Source organism: Labrus mixtus, chromosome 10 (assembly GCF_963584025.1).
Source record: "Labrus mixtus chromosome 10, fLabMix1.1, whole genome shotgun sequence".
Lineage (NCBI taxonomy): Eukaryota > Metazoa > Chordata > Actinopteri > Labriformes > Labridae > Labrus > Labrus mixtus.
In genome coordinates this window covers 8,883,138-8,904,792 of record NC_083621.1, presented here as the reverse complement: position 1 = coordinate 8,904,792, position 21,655 = coordinate 8,883,138, and the positions used below count along the sequence as shown (strand labels likewise).

Genomic DNA, 21,655 nt, shown 5'->3' with positions numbered 1-21,655 from the left:
ATACTCAAATCGGGGAATGTTTGTTGTATATTTGGTCCTTCTTTACTCTTTCACTGTTAGAGCAAAGCCAAAATATAGACCGAGGGTTCAAACCCAGTCAGCCATGTGCACATCCTATAAGTGCACTGTCGTAGTTTACCTATTTCTGTCTTTTTTATACCATAATGCCTTTAGGGATGTCCTGTCAAACCATAAGACAACGTGCCTCATCAGGCCGATTACACATCAGCACACTCATGTACGCTTCCATCTCAAACAGACATGGCAGTGCCCCAGGCTGCCACTTACACATCCGAAAGCCATACATTCTCTTTCCTCACTGTCTATCTTTAGGGTTGTTTTCCTGTGGCCTCTCTTTCTTTCATCTTCCCTCTCTTCCTGTCTCTCATTTGTCTCTCTCTTCAAATACCCATGCATCAATCATCTGTCTCCATCCTCTCCAGCTCTCCCAGTCCTTCTCGCTTCTCTAGCTCTGAAGAGTGGTGGTGGTGGTGTGTGTGTGTGGGGGGGGGGGGGGGGGCTGCTCCCTGTCAGTGCTCCAAGGCACATTGCAAAGCAAAACGCAAATGTTGTGTCTGCTTCACCTGTTCATTCTAGTCGCCAAGACAAACACAAGGATGAAGAACAAAATTGTTGTCCAGTTCGATCGAACCTAATAGTTTAAGGGAGGTGAATTTAACATTAATTGAGATAAAATTTTAAATCTTGGTTTCTTTTAGCAGTTATAGTTGTCATTGAAAGAAGATTAATTTTTAAGGTATGACATTGCAATCTTGGTGCAACATTAAGGGGTTAACTCGTATCCAGAACCTTTCCCTTTATGCAAAATTCGGAAGCTGTCCTGAAAATGTTTGACTACTTATTACAATTACTGCACTGAGTCCTTTTAGCACTTTTTGTCCTGCAAGTGCAACAATCTAACTATAAAAGCTTGTTAATGAGACGGCAAAGACATGTATTTGCTCTCATTTTGACCTTTCTTTCCCCCCCATGTTTCTGATTGTCTGAAAAACACATCGGATTGCCCTCTGGTCATTTTTAAATTAAGTTCTTAGTGACATTTAGCGGATTTATCAAGAGGTCTGTAAGCATTTATAAGATCATTATTTATATCTTGTCCCTCACCTTTCCCCAAGTCCTCAAAAGACCTTGAATACTTTTAAATGAAGTCCAACCGTTCAGAGGCTCAGAAAGAAACCCAGTTAGGCCGACCGGTGCTCTGAGAGGACTTTTCTCATCTCCATTTCAGAGGGGTCTTATTCCAAGTGGCATTAAAAAGAAGGTTTTGAAAGTCTGCCATTGACCTTGATTAAACTTTGAAGCGGACAATCTGAAGTCGGTTCTGCTGCGAGGTGTGTGCTAGATGAGGTGGTCAGTTTAATGCAGCTGACACACATACAAAGAGAGGCAATGAATCTGCACCCCTGGAGTTTTAAAATCACAGACCTCTACTCCATATTTAACCATTCGTCACAGTGTCAGAGCATTCTGCAGCACCTCTAGACCACAGCGATTGCACAAATTCTTCCTAACGGCTCAGATAAATCATCTGAGAGAGCAGACAGGTCCAGCTAATAAGCAGTACTCTCCTGAGTTTTTACCCTCGGCCTCATTGTTTGTTCAAATACAGACGATAAATGAGCTCGGAGACTTCTTCTGTATTGACAAAGAATGCGCGGAGGAATGCTTTGGTGAAAATATGCTGTTATGTTTCTGTGTTATGCTACTGTGGCAGGATGGAATGTGATTATTTATATTTGTCTATTTAGTTTTACTCTTTGACATTCTGATCGATACAAAACTGATGTGCTGGAAGCATCGTAGTCATCATAATCACAGTACTAAATGCTCTCTTCCGCTGTTTTCATTTGTATAAAGCAGCTGCCAATAAGTGCCTTTTGCAGAACTGTGACTTTGTATCTACAGAGAATCTGTAACAGGCTTCGGTTAGCACTGCAACCACGCAAAAAAAGAATGTAGGTATAATCTGAAGTGTCAAACAGGTGGAACAAGACTTTCCTGGGCCCCAAGCAGCCACTGTTTTAGGAAAGACTTGTTCTTGTTGCAAATCATTTAATACAAAAGAAATACAACAATGCATCACAAATGGTTGAAATAACTGGCAACCCTGTATATTATTCATATTAGTCTGTTAAAGACATGATTCATATTTGTTGGTGTGAACAATTTTCTAATTTTTCTAATTTTATACTTGTAATAAGTTTGGAGGTTAAATTCTGTTAAGTGAAGGCTGTGCTGATTACTTAAGGTACGTACTCAGTCTCAATGTGGCTACTTATGTGGCGCATAGAGGAGTTTGTGTGTGATATGGAATTGATCAAGGGAGTTAGTGTGGGAGTCTATGCAGACGCAGTGTGGATGCATGGATGCTGTGACAGATTGCCTCCTGTTTTTGTCTCCACACTCCTTTGATCTCTTCATTGCTCTGAGTGCAATGAAGGTCCCTGCCAAGAGACGTGTAGCCTGTCTCCCTGTTAGATTTTCCTCTGCATGTAGATCAGCAAAGAGAAGTCATGCATGGTTCCATATTCTCCGCCTCAGAAAAACAGAACAACAAAAGTGTAATTTTTGGGTGTTCAGCTTTACCTTTCTGCTATTTGAACCTAAGTTTAGACTAGGACTGAACAGCTGCACCAAGCTGCTCATCTGGAGTGCAACACAGTATGCAGAAACTACATGGCCTAAAAATCAGCCTACATCACTTTGCTTACATGGTATGAGGTATTCAAAGTTACCATGCATTAGTTGAAAGGATTGCTCTGGCAACTATCAATAAATATTTGCTCTTGCTGGAGACATCATAGACTTTAATTGCCGTCATCTTGGTCAGTATTTAAGCAATGAGGGCTGCAAGCCAAATGTGTGTTTGTCCCCCCATCATTACCTGATCTCAATCCTGTAATTAGCAGATGCTAAAACCTGCTATAATTCTCAATCAATACTTTGTGGATGTTTTCCAGACTCATTGCTCTGAGCAGAAACTGAGCTTGCAAATGTGTAAGGTGCAAACATTGATTGTGGATCTATTTAGGAAGAAAGCTTCGGACCAAGAACTCACTGCAGGACCAACTAAAGGAATATCGATTTCCCATTGCCTTCATATACAAAACACATTCTAAGCAAAATCCTAAGTACTCTGTCTGAACTTGATCATATGATAAGAACCATTGTTTAGGATATAAATTCGCGTAGAGGCATAGTTAGCTTGGATAAAAGTTATTCACAATAAGGCGTGTAGCTGACCTGATTGAAAGACAGGCGCGATGTAAAGGTTTGTCAAGAGGCTTGCAACTATAGGAGGGTAAAAAATAGTTGTATGTAAAAATGGAGATTCTTATCTTGTGAGTTTTAAAATAGATTCACCACTTTCAAAAAACATTTTTTTTTTTTGGCTAATTTGTCACTCCCTGCTAAGTGCTAAGGCTAGATCTCTTACTCAGTAGAATGTCAAATGGAGCAGCAAGAAATTCAGCCAGTCTCACAGATGACTGGAGTAGATCCTGAAGTATGAACTTATTAAATAATAGACTTGGAATCTGGAATCCAGAATCGTTTCGAATCGAAAATAGATTCTGAATCGCTACCCCAAGAATCGAAATCGAATACATTTGTGAGACTCTCAAAGGTTAGCCTGTCGTTAAGTTGACTGAAAGTTAGGTTGAGAGATCATTTCCAGCATGGTGACCACCATCAATGTGACTCCAAAACCCCCTGCAGGAACAGATGGGTGACGTCATTCGGCCTTCTATTAATATTTACAGTCTTTGCTTATTACACAGATCATAGGACACTGTATGAAATGATCAAAAGACTTGGTGAACATTTCCGCATGAGGCATAAAGGCCTACGCTCAATAATCAATTAAAACTCAAGACACCCTGACAGGATGTATGTTGACTAATGTTCTGTTAGCTCAACATCAAATAAAGACAGGCTGTTAACATATTTTCTCTGCCAGGAATTATTCTCTAATGTGTGCGTAATGGTTAATAGATATTCTGTATATTAATATCTGTGGGCTTGATTGTCGGTGTCGCTCATTGTGACAAACAGGGTCGCAAGTTTATTGGCTATTCAAACAACGTGAGTGCTGGTTGTAAAATTGACAAATGTGTCAGGTGGAAAATAGGAAAGAGACCTTCGCCAGAATGATTTTCCAGATGTACGATAGGGCCCTTAGTGGTAGGAGACCACCATTAATTACAAACACATGAGGACAAAAATATGCTAAAAAAAAAAAAATGAAATAGGCCAATTGTCACTTATTAACTTATTTCATTCTGTGTTTCCCTGTGGTAAAGGTTTGATGTCCAAAGAGTTTGGGTTACATCTCACAGAATGAGTTTTCGTTTAAATCCTATGAAGCTAAAACCTAATCGTCTTCCATTGCTCCTGCTGCAGTTTTAGTGTTTTTGACTGAGTATGGTTTCATTTTTTAAGTTTCTCAGCTGGGAGCTCTCCAGACTGCTTGTAATTGGGCAAATACAAAGGCCGCAAATACATATCTTTTATTTTTCATGCTGCTTTCACACTGGGAACATTTGGAGAGGTGGAGGGTATTTTTCACAGTTTTAGTTGGAAGGCAAAAAAAGTCATATTTAAATCAGATGACAGTGGTTAAATGTTGTCAGAATGTCAGTCTAAAGTAGCGGGAGAGGACATTTTTCAGATGGAAGAGAAAACTGATTTTTTTTTGTAGAACAAGAAAGTTTAAAGATTATTTATGAGTTGAGATCAGTTACATTTCATGTAAAATGTAGCAATTGATTTGGACTTTGACTGCCAATAATTCTAACCTTGCCAAACTATGAGTAAAAAAAAAGTAGTTTCCTGAGCTTGTCCTCTTGTTCTGATATGTTGAAAACGCTTAAAACCTCAAAGCGTAAGGGTCTTAACCCTAAGAATCAACCAGACATAAAAAGAGGAGCTTCCCCACCCCTTCCTAACAGCAGCAGCTGAGCTGAGCAGGCAGACAACCTCCCAACACGCTAGTTAACAGCCAGCTGCCTGTGTCTGCTCCCGCTGCAATGCACGTGTTTCCCATGATCTCACCTGCTGGCACCGGCAGCCTGGGATCAGGCCCAGATCTGCTGTCATGCTGCCCACCCCAGAAGCCTCTCTGCTGGGTGGAGTGCACCACATCTCCTCTCTCTGTGGGATGACAGAGGTAACGGAGGTTTGGAGCTTTGCCTGGGGAATAGTGGTGTGACACAGTGGCATATATGTTTCGTGCACTTGTGTAGCTATGCATCAAAGCATGTTAGTTCTCCGGTGTTGTCAGGTTTGTAGAGATTTTCAGGTTTAAATGCACCATCTGAACATGAAAAATTCTGGCAAATAAAACAAGACGGGTGTGTACAAGCGTAAAATGTGCAGCTTGCTTCACACATCACTGCATTAAAAGATTGTTTCATAAATATCAGTCACTCTCTATTTCCAGGCTGTTTAACAGAGGCAACCTGCTGTAATGAACATCTCCACACTAATGCCAGCTGAGGATAGGATGTAGTTATAAAAAAAAAAAAGAATGGGATTGGGCACGGAGAATGAGAAATAACTCTAAAGAGACGGATCACGAGGGTAGGTGTAAACAGGAGGAGGCGTGAAAAAAAGGTTTTTAGAGCTTCAAGGATGTTCGTTGGATTCTGGAGAGGGTTAACAACAACACAGAGCTAAGAGTAAAAACTAAAAGTCATAAGGGTTGAAGAGGGGTAAAAATATCCTTGGCTTACTCGTGAGCTCACGTAAAGACACATGGGCCTACACGCTTTCATCATCTGCCCAGCAGGCATGTTTATGGAGCACCTTCTCTCTAAAAGCAGCTCTTTTACTCTCTTGTTGGCTCATTGCAGCAATCTCCAGGAATCTGACATTCTCCGACAATGCTCTGCTAAATATAAAATCATAAGTCAGAGCGAGCAGGAGGCTATAGTGTAAAGTATTTAGTTCTCAGAAACTGCCTCGTTGAATTTAACCATCTTCTCTGACTGTGATTAGCAGTTCTCATGAACCTCTTGAGGGGTTGAGCTCTTTCTGTCTACAGGCCGTCGGTTCAGTTCAATATTGATATAGCAGTGGGCATTGTTAACCTTCACAATTATTCTCTTTGGTTTCACTGCACCCAAGGGAGCGCCTATTTTTATAAAAGCCGGCAATGTTGGACAGCTATTGTTTCGCAAACATCCTATTGATTTGTGTTGGCTGAAGCATGGGTGTGAGTGTGTTTTTGTTTTCTCAGTTCAGAGATGCATTATTCAGAATGTTTGAAGAAGTGTGTGAGAGCTAACTCTACTCTTAGCCCATATAAATGTAGTCCTGTTTTTTCTGTACGCTTTCATATTAGAATTCTGGATGCATACATTTACATATTTCTGTGATATTACACCGCCTGTGTTTTCCTCACTGAGGTCGTCTGCTGCTTATCTTACAACAACTTTTTGGCTCTAAAATGACGGGGACTTCTTTGTTTCTGCATGCTATCTGCATGCACTGATCCGCATTTGGACAGTTGTGTTGTAATGCGATTGCCTGCATCCTACAACATGTGTCAACATTAATAATGCAGATAGAGGAAAGAAAAACAATCTCAAAAGGCTCTCTTATGTTCTTGCATTGTGATTTGAAACAGATTCCCTATTTCAAGAAGGAGCAAATGATTGTTTTGTTGGCGATAAATACAATTTAATTGAACAAATAAGAGCTACAAGCCACTGACATTTGGACGCAGGGAGCCCACTGAGGTGATCAAACAGCAGCCAAGGAAAACAATGGCTCATATAGTCTCCTCACTCGGAGGAAATGCCAAACATTACAGGACTGTATAAATAGAAGGCTCTGACTTTGTAGAGCGGGGCGGCGAGATAGAGGACAGGAACCCCCTCCCTGGGGTCACACTGATGGCAAGGTCTCTCACCTCTCCTCTCTCTCTCCCTCATTGCTCTTTTTGGTTTTTTTTTTCTCTCTCTCTGGGTGTGGGTGTGATCTATTTTTGAGCTGATTTCTCACAACCTCCTTATGTTCTTTCATCTCCTTTGGTATGCTTCTGTATTTTTTATCTCTTACTCTCTCTCTCTCGTTTGCTTTTTCCTGACACACGGTCATAATGAATAACTAAAGAGCCTAGTAACACATCACAAACACCTCCTGCTTTAATAATGCACCTTCTACTACTACAGTGGAAGCGGCAAATGGCCCTCCTAGATGTATTATGTTGTGCAGAGTTTGACCCAAGGTGAATGCCGTACTTAGAGCGGGGAAAGCTTGTGTTTAATGGCTTTTGGTCAAGCAGACTATTCTTACTCCTGACAGCTCGGTGCAGTTCAGTTTAATTTAACGCTTGTGAGGAAAGTTCCCTTTGCATCTGGATAAATGCAGTGCATGCACATGGTCCTACAACGTGCAGCCTGAGGTGTGGTGGTAACGGCTTCTGTACTGAGCACACCCGTACTGGGATGGAAAATCCATCTTGGGTTTAAATTCTAGAATCAACGATTTATTTGTCGTTCCACACTGTGTCTGTTTTCCCCAGCACCTCATTTTGAAAAGGGAGGGAGGGAGAGATTGCGTCCCTAAAACCAGGTTAGTTGCTGTGACTACGTGTAATGAGGTTACGGATGATTCAGCCGAGACAACTCCAACAAGTCTTTCATCTGTACTATCTTTTGTATCAGGCGTATAAATGTATTTCCCCCGGCTGACAGGCGGTGCAGACAGTTTGCAAAGATTGAGCCCCAGCTGCTATGCACACAGAAATACACAAGGACACACACATTCACCACCAAGACACTCTTTCTTGGACTCCTTTTCTTCCCTTTCCCATTATTATCACTTCATACACGTGCACACAAGTTGCAAGAATGTAGGTTTTTCTCTACCTGGAACATTTTTACTGTCATCTTAATGACTGCTGTGAGGAGAAAAAAATGTCCAAACTCCCGTCATGTTCAAGTCAACAAATCAGCCACAGAGAACTAGCAACACAGGCTATGTGATGTTCGTTAATAAGGACAGTTGTCACACCAGTTGTCAGAATTGTCAATGCTTTTTGAGACCTTGTATTGACCCCAGTCAATAACACAAGCTTGGGCAACATCAGTTGCTAATAAAACTTGGCAAGCTATACTGATAAAGTGCTGAGCGACTTATGGATCGGTTAGCCTGCTTATTATAAGATGCATTCAAAGTCGTCAGCTCTTTTTAACAATGGGCAAACTTTTCAGGAATATACCGTAAATCTTTTTACATCAAGCGATTGTTTTCTTGGCAGTCTTTTCCAGTCTAATGTAAGTGTACAGAGGCCGGGAATGCAATTTCCCACAGAAAAGAACCTCTTTTCAGGAGCTGAAAGTGCTGTTTATGTGGTTGCGTAGATTGCTTTTTCACGCAATGCAAAGTCAATTTGCATATATATGGAAAATACCAGTAAAAGGTAAGCCATTAACTTGCCATGCTCTCGTGCACACACACACACACACACACACAGATGAAAATATAGAAAAATTGAAGCTGAATTGGTGTCAACTGTCAATACAAGCTGGTTTGTCTGCAAGCCAAAACAATGGATTTCTCAAGTTCTGCAGAGTGTGCTTTTCCACCCCATCATTTTTACTTAATGTCCCTTTAGATTCATGAATTCATGCAGGGAAATCATTTTGTTCCGAAATATTAGAATGTGTAAAGCTTGTCAGACCTTAGTCAGAGAAAATACTACAGAATCAATTGTACTTGGTCTTAAAGGTGAATATCCGAGTCCACACCCGTGAGTCAAGTTCAACTGACTTTTTTAAATGTATAAAATATTGCCTATCTGGTTATTTCTAAAACAAATGTATGATTCTGGATCCACCTTGTTCTGCTCCTATTAGCATGCAAGAGAAAGAAAATATTTAAGCAAAGTAATTGTGTCCACTTGATCACAGTCTTATCGATTAGCCTGATTTATAAGGTCAACAGCTCATGACCCATGTTCATCCACCATTGAGCTTGAGGCCTGCATACTGATGATATTTGTTGACAGTTAGCGTAAGCTTCATTCTGTCCTCCCTCCAACATGCTCAGCTCTGTCTAAATATCTAATAAGCTGTTCTGCCAGCTTCTGATCCCAGATTTGTTCTCACCTGGGCAAATGCACATGAATAATGGAAGCATTATGAATTGTGGCAGGGGAACGGTTGCTTCCCAGTGTTGTGCAGAAGCTCGATAAGGCTCTCCACCGCTGCAAAAGAGCCTGAGTGAGCTGATGAGACGACGTCTGACAGTATTAACTTTATTACCCACTGGCTGCCAAGCTGTAACAAGCAGAAGTATTAAGTGGAGGGTGAAAGTGAGGAGGTGTGTTCTACTCACTGTCACAACCCTGTGAAAATCTCATTTCATTCTGCTTTCATGTTTAAATGTATTAAACCAATTAGCAAGTCTGGCTCGGCCTTGTGCCTGACGAAAATGGATTGTTTATTTTATTTTCAGTGTCTTGCATCAGCAAATGTCCTTCACACAATAAAGCACTCATCAGCACTGCTGACAGGCAGAGAGGAGAATATGGGGAACAAATAGAACTGTGAAAAAGAGGGTGGGTGTAAGAGAGCACACAGTGACATGTGTGCAGAGTCATGTTGGTCTGCAATACTTTGATTCATACCGGCATGGGAGCAGACAAAACACATAGTGGTTTTAGTTAGAAAGTTAGGAAAGGAACAAACCCATTTCTTTAATGCAGAAACACAACTCATTGTGTATAGAAATGGGGCATAGTGGCAGAAAAATCTAATTTAAATAATTGTAGTCAGAAGTTTATGATGCTCACCTCAAGATTCTTTCTCAAGGCATTTTTAAAACACCTATGGCACCAAATTTTCAAATCAGGTTTGAAGGGGAAAAAAAGGTAAAGAATCAAGGACCCATAATCAGTCGACTTGTGTTTAAACTTTATACTGATTCTGTAAAGGTCAGCCCACGTCCTTGCATTAAAATGTCTGAGAATAAACTTTTCATGATTTTTCTTACCTTCTTGTTTGTATTATGAGTGTTGTATCATTGGATTTTTAGTTGGGAATTAAATTGTAGTGTTTTTTATATTAAAATTTGAAAAAAGGTATTTTTTCATGGATACATTTACATATAAATGATATCAGTTGCAAATTTACTTTGGATGACATCCAATGTCTAAATCAGCACTACTAGTTCCCTGTATTCAGGCACATTGTCTCGCACTGTGACATAATAGTTTCCAGGAAATCCAATGAGGCAGAGTGAGAGGAATTGAGTTAACTTCTCTCCAGAGTTACTTACTTATTACGCCTATCGCTCCTTCATGGAGCATATAGCCCGTTGACCACAGACTGCCAGAGTTAGTCTGTGTTTCTGTTGTCAACGTTTTTGTAGCATATCTCTCCAGAGTCCCTGCCCATATTTTTACCCCATTGAGAGGTGACACTGGTACCCAGGGAATGGGGACACTAACTTAAGTCCACTGATGTGCTGGACGAGAGAAAGGCTGACCTTGAAGCCTGTCAGAAGCTTGATGGCAAGTGATTGAAGGGCCTTTCTTGTGGAAATATTTTCGAAATGTGAAATGTACCTTCATTGAACTCTTGCAAGCAGCTATAAAATCAATAATTTCGTACATTTATATAATAATGAAGTTATGGCATCAGCGGTGATGTTTTACATTTTTCTACTCCTTATAAGACAAAGATCAGGGAGGCAAGGAGTGTAAATCTTTGAAATGTTTCATATTGAACTTAAAACTGAAGACTTATTTTCAATCATATTTTTTGATATAAGCGGCCTCCAGTGTAGCAGTGAGAGGGTTAAGCTTAACCCCGCCTGCTCAGCTGCACTGAATGTGAAATGGAAACACCGGCTTGGCTGCATTACTGTTTATATTCTATGAATAGGAATCACATGTTTGGTGAAACCAGCCCGCTCAGAGGCCTGCTGCAGAGAGAAAGAGAGAGAGAGGCAGGAAGAGATAGACGGCGAGAGAGTAAAGATTGTGCCAGAGGAGGTGAGGAAAAAGATGAAGGGGAAAAATTAAGTATAAAAAGGATGGCCAAAGGAGCCCTGGCCAGTTTCTCACATGCTAAGAAGCATTCTTTTCTCCCATGCTGTACTGAGACACATGGCTCCTGTCAAAAGCAGCAAGGAAATGTCACACAACAAGTTTAATTTCCTTCTTGTTCCCACTTATATAATCATATGTACAGTTTGTTGTGGCCTGGTCAGCTGCAGGGCTCTCCGTTTTGGGGCTATCCCACTTCCTTTTTCCAAATCCAGAGCAGTGAAAATCAGCAGTCTCTTGATATCTGGTAAATTTCAGCAGTACCTGGTTCTGACGTGTCCAATGCCTGTGGGTATTTTTATCCCCTGTTGCTCCAATAAATTGCCTTCCTAAAAATGTCAGCAATCCAATCCACTAATGCAACTGAATTGCACTCAATCTACTCAACAATGTCCTGTTTCTTTCAGATTTAAATGCTCAGCTAAAGTGATTAGGTTAAATTCCATGTTTGCCTCAGCTTAAGAGTTATGTTTGCTAACAGGGTCACAAACGAAAGTATTCATAGAGTAGTTTTGCAAAAGGGTGTTTTTATTTTTCCTTTCAATGTGAGAACCCTTTATTAGTATACTGGGCTAAAGTGTGTGAAGGTCTGATTTGCAAACATCCCATAAACAGGCTAGCCATTCACTGTGCAGAGATGTGTTTTCTCCAGTTTGGTATTTAGCTACCTCAAAAAGTACTGAATGAAGGCTTTCTGATTTAGAAAAACAGACTGCAAGGCAGAGTGACCACTATCTTGTTGTGCCATGAACATTTTTTTCCGCGGTCCATAAAAATGTTGAGCGTTAAATTGCTCTTTTCTTCCAGGCAGGTTTTTATTGTGTTTCACATAACAAGCTAACAGAAAATAAAATACTTTTATTTGTTATTAGCGTCATTAAAATTTTGCCTATTTTTGTGATTGTCCAAGCAGAACAGGTCCACTGAAGATTGAGGTCAGACAGAGTTTGTAAGCATGTTACCTAGCCCAACACCACCCAGGACAATGAACCTGATAGCTAGCATGAATACAGCTGGCCTATAGCAGACACCTAGCAAACAAGTCTTGTACTGTGAGCCTTTTGTGTGGTTTTATTATTCACACAGAACATGTCATTTTTGGAAAATTTCTTTCTTTGCCTTGCAAACTGGTTAAGAAGCTTAATACCACGCTCATATCCCTTAAGTGACAGCTAGAAGTCTTCCTTAGCTTATCGTAAAGTTTAACAGGAAAAACTGTTATTTCACTCGATCCAAAGATGTAACATTTTGCTTTGCATTACTTACTTACTGTAGATCACTGATTAATACATAACGTGTAAAAACTATAGGTGTGTAAATGCTGGTATATACTCCTGTAGCAGACACAACTTTGTAAGGTATTAACCTTGTTTTAAGAGAAACATTGTTTATCTGTGATCTCTGGAGGAAAAGACACTACACTCTCCACGATCATAGAGTGGCACATCGACGTCTCTGATTGGTGGTACTGACTGTTTCCATCGAAATGTTTCCTGCCCCAGTGCTGTATTTGAATGGATAGTTTTGCTAGCAGAATAGCTAGTTAGGTAGCTTACAGGAATTGTACTGATAACCTTGTAATGCCACAGTGAATATAATTTATAAACACAACACAAACTATGAGATATTAAAACACTTCTATAAAGAGTATTGAAACACTATCTAAACAGTTACATTAAAGAAGAAGCAGTATCATTTGCAGTGCTTTGTGGGATGGGTAGTTCCTTGACTCAGGAAAGAATATAGACCATCATGTACCTTTGCCTTTTTCTCCATTCTCAAATCATATTTTTGTGCCGAATAAAATGTTTTGTTGTCACGATTATTGAGGTAGTTGGTTGTCAATGGAGGATTTGAATAGGGACATTCATTTCCTGAAAAAGGGCAGCGGAAAAGGTGGGCGGTCACAGTTTGGCTCTATTCTCATCACTGTGATGTGACCGACAATAACTGATACTCAAGGAAGTGACTTTTAGCACAAGTCCTCAAGAAGTGAGCCAGACTTTGGAAACAACTTGACATAGAGGCCAAATCATAATTACAACTCCTGGGTTTGTATTAGTAATGTAATACTTACTCTCGACACGAAACGAAATAAACATTTCCCTATTTGTCCAGCCATACTTTTATCAAAGTACTCCACAGTTTGCAGTTATCAAATTTTTCCATTTTCTGCAGTGAATCATTACACAGTTCAAAATGCACCACTCTCTGTAACTCTAATTACTAATCAATTAAAACTATGTTTACATTTTTCTTTTTTTACTTCCCTTTAAGTGGGTTCATTTTCTCATTTAGAAGAGTAACAAGTATTTCTGTAGATTTAATATGGCAGTTTCTCAAGGTATGTTTTCCACACCTCCTTAAAATAAAGACCACTGATCCCTGATACTGTCTTTCTCTCAAAAGCCTTTAAAGCGCAACTATGTGATTTTCTTCTCCTCGTCCTTCCCTGTGATAAGCTTTGATTGACAGCTTCCAGTCCGATTGAAAGATTCCAGATACACTTCAGGGATAAGGAAGTATACTGGGAGTTTAAATGGAGGTATTTGGTTGGGGTCCAGGAGGATGATGGGTGGCAGATATAGAATAAAAATTGCATATTCATTATAGATTCTCTGTGTTGAGATTCAGTCTAAGGGCTAAAAGCACAAGTCATTGTTTGTCTTCTGTACTGGGAAGTGTTTTTTCAGGACAGGGTTGAGCATATGGATATATGGATGCACGCATGTGCTTGTTAATACCCGCATAATCTACTTTGCACCGAAGCAAAGCGTTTCCTGGAAGTAATCTTTTCTTCTGCTTTCCACCCAGGGAACACGTCTTTTTGATATATGTGTAACATCTGGCTCTGGTTGCACCTCAGCATGTTCTTTTTGTGTTTGAAGTGAAATGCTTTTTTTTTTTTCAATCTAATTCCACAGTATTAAGATTTGTTTTTCTAAAGTTTATTTTTGGGCCTTTTTATGCCTTTATTCAGATAGAACAGTGGACTGAGTGGGAAATACGGAGAGAGAGAGTGGGGAATGACATGCGGGGAAAGGAGCCACAGGTTTGACTCTAACCCGGGCCGCCTGCTTGGAGGAGCCTCCGTACAAGGGGTGCAACCTAAACCACTAGGCCATCAGGGCCCCCGTCAGGGTATTTTACAGAATGGTTAGTATCTTGACCAGCCAAGGTTTTCTTGTGCATGTTTGTTTGTTTTCTTTGGATTTAATTTCTTTAGACTGGATATTTTACAATTCCAAGGGGGGAAATTACTGTATGAGAAGGCTACAAATAAAATGTATAATTGAGGGTCAACAACTAGCTATAATGAATGCAATATTTTTAAGAGAAAATAATGAATAAATAAAACTGCAGCAGTGTCTTTGGTTTAGAGCTTTAAGGATTGGTGATACGTTTGCAACCGTTGCCTCTCCCTCCCAACAACATCGAGTGTCCCTTTAAATCCCCCTTTTTGAGCTGGGGCTGCAGCTGTGTGTCTAAAATTCACAGGAGAGCAATTCGGATTTTACAAGTGGATTGTTTACACAAGGATAATAATCTTTGTTCCATGAAAGCCTTTTCTCCTGACTGACGCATGCATCAACTGAGTGAATTGGTACACATGCAACCACACACCCAGGGGACAGTAAATGCACTTTAAAATCTGCCTCTTTTATTGTTTACATGTCCGCAACTTGACCAAATAACATAAATTGGGACATCATTGTTTTTTGTTATATTGTGGAATTCTCCAGGTCATGTCTCTTAAACTGGTTATGAAGCATCATCGACTGCCACATTGGAACCATTAGGAGCACAAATTAACTTTGCACATAGGATTCAAATGCTGTCACAACAAAAAACATGTGCTGATTCCTTCCTTCTCTATTTTCTTTTCTTTTTTAGTAATTTACTACATTCTACATTTTTTTAGACTTAATAGGATCATATGCATGATATCATTATGTTATCTTTTATAATCTGTTATTTGTGAAAGTCAGAGCCGATAGACAGACAGATAGATAGATAGATACTGTATTGATCCTGAGGGAAATTCAAAATTAAAGGTACACATTCAGCTCTTGGATTTCTGCCCCTCAAGTTTTATAACTCACAAAAGTTTGGAGCAAGTAGTTTCACAGACTGGTTTGAGTGTATGCGAGTGATAAGAACAATTATTAATGTAGCCCCTCTACTACACACAAATAAATGAATCATTGATTATGTCCCAGTTTTTCATCCATCTTGGAAAAAGTTCTGCCTGAGACATCAAACTCAAGGAACCGCGCAATAAACTGAAGAGCAAGATAAACTTACACACTTGTGTGTGTGTGTGTGTGTGTGTGTGTGTGTGTGTGTGTGTGTGTGTGTGTGTGTGTGTGTGTCTCACTGTAATGTGCACGTTTGTTTGTTTATCATCAAGCAACAGCTCAAGCTGTTCTGTCCAGATGGGACATTACACCCAAATGAGACCGGTATTGGAAGAGACAGATGAGAAAGAACTTGTACAATAAATGTGCGGCTCTTGCTTAAATGTGTATGGTTTTTTTTTTGGTTTTTTTATGTCTGTGTCTGCTGAAGAAACGCCTTTACCATGAAGCTAGTGATTAGCTCGCTAAATGGCTTCTATCGTGGACGGCTCTGCTTCCCCAGAGTGACACAGCTAAAGCTTAATGGACCTGTTGATGGTGTGTTAAGGCTTGATGGTAATTATAACACCATGCTCTGTTAGACACAGTCACATTAACATCAACACAAGCAGCTCAGTGGCAGGAAATAGAGTGAGACTGATTCAGTCATTTAAATCTGACTGTTGCACCAATCCTGGATAAAGACCCTGTTCATGCCTCTGTGGATATGATGGATTTGATCATTGAGGTTTGTTCTTTGTATGTATAGATGCTTGTTTACAATTGCATATTTTACATAATTCATAATAATGACAAATACAAACATAAACTCGTGAATCTTGGCATTTGTGTGTTAAGATACTTACAAATGTTTAATCCCACAGCATATTTGCCGTGATCACTTTTTGTTTATATCTGTGAGAAGGGAAGCGACGTAGGGATTTCTGTGACTTCCTTTGTTTTATTTTGTCAAACACAGATGAAGAGAGTGGCTGTGTATAAAATCATTGCAGTTGAAAAACAGTGGTTTTATTGGCGTTCATTTTCGTCTTCCTCTGAGTATGTATGCTGGTGATAGAAAGACATGTTGTTTCATGAATTTTACCTGATTCCTGAGCGAGGTGAACATGGGTGTACAATGACCCTACGATCTTGAATCAATGTGTATCCTGAGGCGCTTAATGAATGTGTGCCTTGTTTCCTGCTGTTGACATATGTTGGCCCTGAAACAGCAGTCATATGGAACCACTCGGCCTACAGCTGCTCTCGGTGACCTTGTGGAAATATAGATCTCTCTGACATGGCCTTCTTCAACGACATTTAATTGGATACCTTTACAAAGTGTATTTTCAAAACAGTGTGATATGAAGAAGTATTTTTATGTAGTCAATGTATTTCTCACCCACACCTTCCTCCCTGATTGAAGTGATTTCTTTGCAATTCATCCACCATTTTTAAGGCTGATCAGATGAGCAGCTCTCTAGCCAGGCAAAGACAGTAATACAGATAAACCGACAGAGACTCCTTCCTGTATAGATTTTATCTACACGCTGTGAAGCCAGTGGCCTTGATTGTCATCAAAAGGTCCTGGAGGTTGTCTTTGCCTCCCTTCATCACACTCCCTCTACATCCTGTCTCTGGTCGTATCCGTTTTTTCTCCCCCTCTCTGATAAAGTGTAGACAGATGAGACCTATTGTTGGTGTGATGAAGCACAATGCTCTGTGGATTCTCTCTCTCCCTGTTTACCCCTTACATATCCAGGCGGTATGATAACAACCGCATAAGGCATCTGATAAATAGAAGCCAAGGTGAATGTGGGAGAAGGTCATTATGTGCATGTGAGAGAAAACACACAGCTTTCTAATAGATGAGTATAACGTACCTGACTAACGCACACGCGGTTACTTGCACACTAATGTGGTGCCTGTTGTCTTTTATCAGCATAATATCTGCATGATTGGCTGCGAGCAGTTATTTATTTCTTTTCCTGATAATGAATTTTGTAACAATGCAGCTGCATGTATATAACTACTTTCTTCAGTTGAGTGCCTTTCTCGAGCACTTAGGCGCTGCTCAAATCATGTTTGCTTTGAACACAGCTCAGTGTCGAGGCCTGGTTTAATCTGCAGCAGAAGGGAGGAGACTTTTGTTCGTGCAAATGAGTTTGAGCCTTTGAGCTCTGTTTCTGTCTTCATACACTCCCGTCTTCAACATGTCCTTGGCAAGTTTTTGAGCTTCTGAATAGTGCTTCCTTCTCAGTGCAGCTGAATTTACACCAAGTCATGAGAGTGTCACACCCCATGATATAGTCACACTGCTCTGTGGATGGCAGAGCTGACTTAATATATTTTTATATGAGTAACTGAATTTCAGACATTCAGTTCGAGGACAATGCCACACATCAGCATTGTGTTTTGACAAGTTGTGATTGTGAATTGTTTTCTCTATTCAGAGTCATGCTTATCCTATTGAGGAAAAAAACACATTGCAGCTTCAAAACATAAAATACATAGTATGTTATGTTATAAATTGTGTTTTCAGTAATATTAAGCTCAATATTTAAATATTGAGATTGTTTCAGGTCAAACAGGTAGAATGTTTTATGTCAAATGTGGTAGTAGGCTCAAAATGCTAAGTTTTGGTTGTATTAGAGACAAGTGAGTTAAAAAATTCCACATGGGTTCTTGAAAAATGGGAAGGCCATTTTTCTCACATCTTTCCCCACAGAAAATGATGCAAAGATTAAAGACTCTCTCTGACTCTATCTTTGTGGCTTCTATACTGTCTAGTGGACATAGGCAGGTCGAAAAAGTGAAATCAAGCTTTGACAGACCATAATTTCAGGAATGAGGGAATGATGTTGAACTGAATATCAGCATGGCAGTCACAGGCACCAGGCGCCAGACTTAAGTGCCAAAGACGATCACAGCAATTCAAGTACAAGCAGCATATTGAGGTAAAAAGAAAGTAGTTCCCTTTTGTTGAATAAATCATTCATTCAGACCCACCAGTCAGACTACTTCTACAACTTGACTGGATCTGGACCGCTGGCAAACACATTTTTGCATTCTGTCTACCTGGTGTGTGTGTGTGTGTATTGCTTTTGTAATATGTACTACTTTATACAACTGTGTATTTCCAACCACGAAAATAATAGTCTGTTGACAGTTGCTTTGGTGGCCTTTGTGATTCAGAGGTACCAACTTGATGAGGAAAGACAAAGACTTTCCGATGTAAATAATTAAAATCAAATAAAAATAAAAACACCAATTGAGAAAATCAGGGCCGATGTCGATGTTGATGTTTGTTTCATTACTTCTTTTGGTGTAAGACTCCCACAATGCCACCATTTGCTTTCATGTTGGACAATGAAAACAATTCAGAGTTTGTTCAAAAGAAATAAAAAACCTCTTCTCTGAATCAGTAGATAGTTGTATGAGATGTCAGTAGTAAAATGTATTTGGCACAACAAATAAACATTGACTTCTTGACTATGTCTGTCTACAGGGACAATACCGATGTTGAACCAATGCATCGGTGCATCACTGACGTTGTTCTCCATATGAGCACATATGAAATCCTTCTTGTCCAATCAGATTACTGGAACAGTTCTGTTGTGTAAAGAGTTTAAAGTACACTCAGTTGGATAACCATGACGCTGAATCGATACATATATTTTATATTTTGCACCTAAACTCAGTTTGAAACTGTTCGTTTAATCCCCAGTGACTTTGATCGAAAGACTATCTCAGTTATCTTAATGACTCTTTTATCTGCTGCCCTTCTCCTGATGACATGTTCATTCTGTGAGCTGGAAGTTTTCTTAGTGTCTGTAAAAAGTCATCCTTATGCACACAAGCACCAAAGCTGCGGAGAGGTCACTCAGAGAAGTTTAAACACAGTCCCAAAGATGACAAGTACTTTTTGATTAGTCACAACCCATAAAAGTCCGTCATCACTAAATCCTGCATGACTGGCACAGAGGAAGACAAGGGCCGTCTTTCAGGAACGTCCTCTCGCTAATGAAATCGTCACTGTCAGCTCTGTGGGGTCATCCACTTTAATGCTGTAGTTTCACGGTCCACGCTTTGTTTCTTTTAAAGAATGGAGAGCTACTGAATCAGAGGGGGTAGGAGGGAGGGTTATTGCTGATTTCTCATGTCAGTGGTTTTAAGGCCACCCAGGGGAGACAGCTTGAAATGCAGGCCGTAAGGTCCTGAGATTTGGAGTGCTTGTAGAATGAGGGGGCAGGATCTGAAATCAATTTTCCTGTACCGCTCTGGCCCTGTTTTTTTTTTCTTCTTTCCCACCAGAAATTGTTGTTGGAATCATGTTTTAAAACTTGATGTCCTTTGGGTCAAGTGTTTATTGTTTTATAAGTCAAGCTGATCTGCCCACTGTGACCATGAAAAATAAGCAGAGTCAACGATAAGTCAGACAAAGTAAATGTTGGTGAAAATGTTGAGGCTTGATGAAGGGTTGAAAATCTAAAGTTAAGATTCTGTCATGGTGTCTCTCTTCACTCCATTGATTTTTACTTCTTTCAGTTCAGTCATTCCTCTTATTCTTAAACAGAATTGTGTGTTTAAAGGAGTCTCATTTTGTTGTAGAAGATGAGCAGCATGGTAATGCAAGAAAGTGTGTTAAATACTCATTCATGTCTTTAATTTCCTTTTGCAGGTAATTGGCCAGCTTCCATGGGATTTGATGTCACCTTTAGATTGGTTTAATTGAAGATGGAAACACTGGAGTCTGAGCTGACCTGCCCGATCTGCCTGGAGTTGTTTGAAGACCCTCTTCTCTTGCCCTGTGCCCACAGCCTGTGCTTCAACTGCGCCCACCGCATCCTGGTGTCCCACTGCTCCACCAGCAAACCCCTTGAGTCTATCTCGGCCTTTCAGTGCCCCACCTGTCGTTACGTCATCACGCTGAATCACCGCGGCCTGGAGGGCCTTAAGCGCAATGTGACGCTGCAGAACATCATTGATCGCTTTCAAAAGGCCTCCCTCAGCAGCCCAAATTCCCCCACAGAGAGCCGCCGCGTGCAGCCGCAGCGGCCCTACACCGCCAACATTAGCGGAACGATAGCTGGAACGATTGGTGGTGGTGGTGGTGGTGGTGGTGGTGGTGGTGGTGGTGGAGGTGGTGGTGGTGGTGGAGGAGGAGGCGGAAGCAGCGCCCGTGGCAGCCCGGCTTCTTCCAGCCACTCCCACTCCCATGCCAACCACACCAATCACGCTAATCACGCCAATCACGTCAACCACACCAACGCCAACCACAGCCCTGCTGTTGTTGCAAAAATGGATCCGCGTATAAGCTGCCAGTTCTGCGAGCAGGATCCGCCACGCGAGGCCGTCAAGACTTGTGTCACATGTGAGGTGTCGTACTGCGACCGTTGCCTGCGTGCTACACATCCCAACAAGAAGCCGTTCACCAGCCACCGCCTGGTTGAGCCGGTGCCGGATACTCACATCCGTGGCCTGACCTGCCTGGAGCACGAAAACGAGAAGGTCAACATGTACTGCCTGGTGGACGACCAGCTCATCTGTGCCCTCTGCAAGCTGGTGGGACGCCACCGGGAGCACCAGGTGTCCTCGCTCACTGAACGCTTCGATAAGCTCAAGGTTGGTTCTCTGTGTCCTTTTCAGTTTATAAAGCGTGCGATACAGTTTATATCAGCGACCATGTCCGTATACTGCGCCTAATTTTTTGTACCGTTTGAATCTTTCTTATTGAAAAAAGGTAAGTGTCCATCTGTAACTAGACTGTAACGACAAATGGATGATTTACTGTTTGGCTTTGAAGCCTTTTTCACTAAGAGGCTCTCATTTAAAGCTTGCATCATTCATTATGATATCTTTGCTTTCAGTTAAATCTTTAATCTATCCACTCCTTCCTTGGGGATGTTCATTTGTGCATTCTGTTGACTGTGAACTTTCGGTACTGCCACAGTTGCGTCATACACACACACGCCAGCTTTTGTTCAGCAAGAAGGGCAGAGAGAAAGATCAGAAACGGGGAGAGTGACACAGAAAAAGAGAGAAAAAGAGAGAGAGGGAGATACAATGTGGATGGTGTGGCTGGTGAGAAGGGCAGAGAGAGACGGAGAGCTATAGGGAGGCCGTCATTATAATAGTCGATGAGCTGGCATTCCCTGTGGTTACTGAGCTGTCAGAGGCTCTGCGTAAAGTCCAGGACTGCTGAATCAGGACGAAAACAACAGAGAGAGGCACAAGCTGGAGCTTAATCTACCACTAAAGACCTACAGCAGCCCGCCCTACATGCTGCCCTCAAAACTTTTACTAAGAGTGTTTTTTTTTTCGTTTGTGTATTTATTTGACTCTTGATGCAGCCTTTAAAAAAAACAAGCAGTATAACTGACTAAACTCTAGCATAATTCAGATGAATCAAATAATTTAATGATTTAAACTTTTCGATTTGCTTCTTTACATTAAT

General features: G+C 40.7%; 1 protein-coding gene across 3 annotated transcripts in view; it reads left to right on the top strand.

Moving 5' to 3' along the window:
* Nucleotides 1–21,655, top strand: part of mid2 (midline 2) — a 131,706-nt gene that overhangs the window by 47,255 nt on the left and 62,796 nt on the right. For all 3 annotated transcript variants that reach the window (XM_061047975.1, XM_061047974.1, XM_061047976.1), the window contains one exon: nucleotides 19,880–20,823. In XM_061047975.1, the coding sequence (XP_060903958.1) occupies nucleotides 19,936–20,823 (888 nt within the window). In that variant the 5' untranslated portion in view covers nucleotides 19,880–19,935. The remainder of the gene's footprint in view (nucleotides 1–19,879; nucleotides 20,824–21,655) is intronic.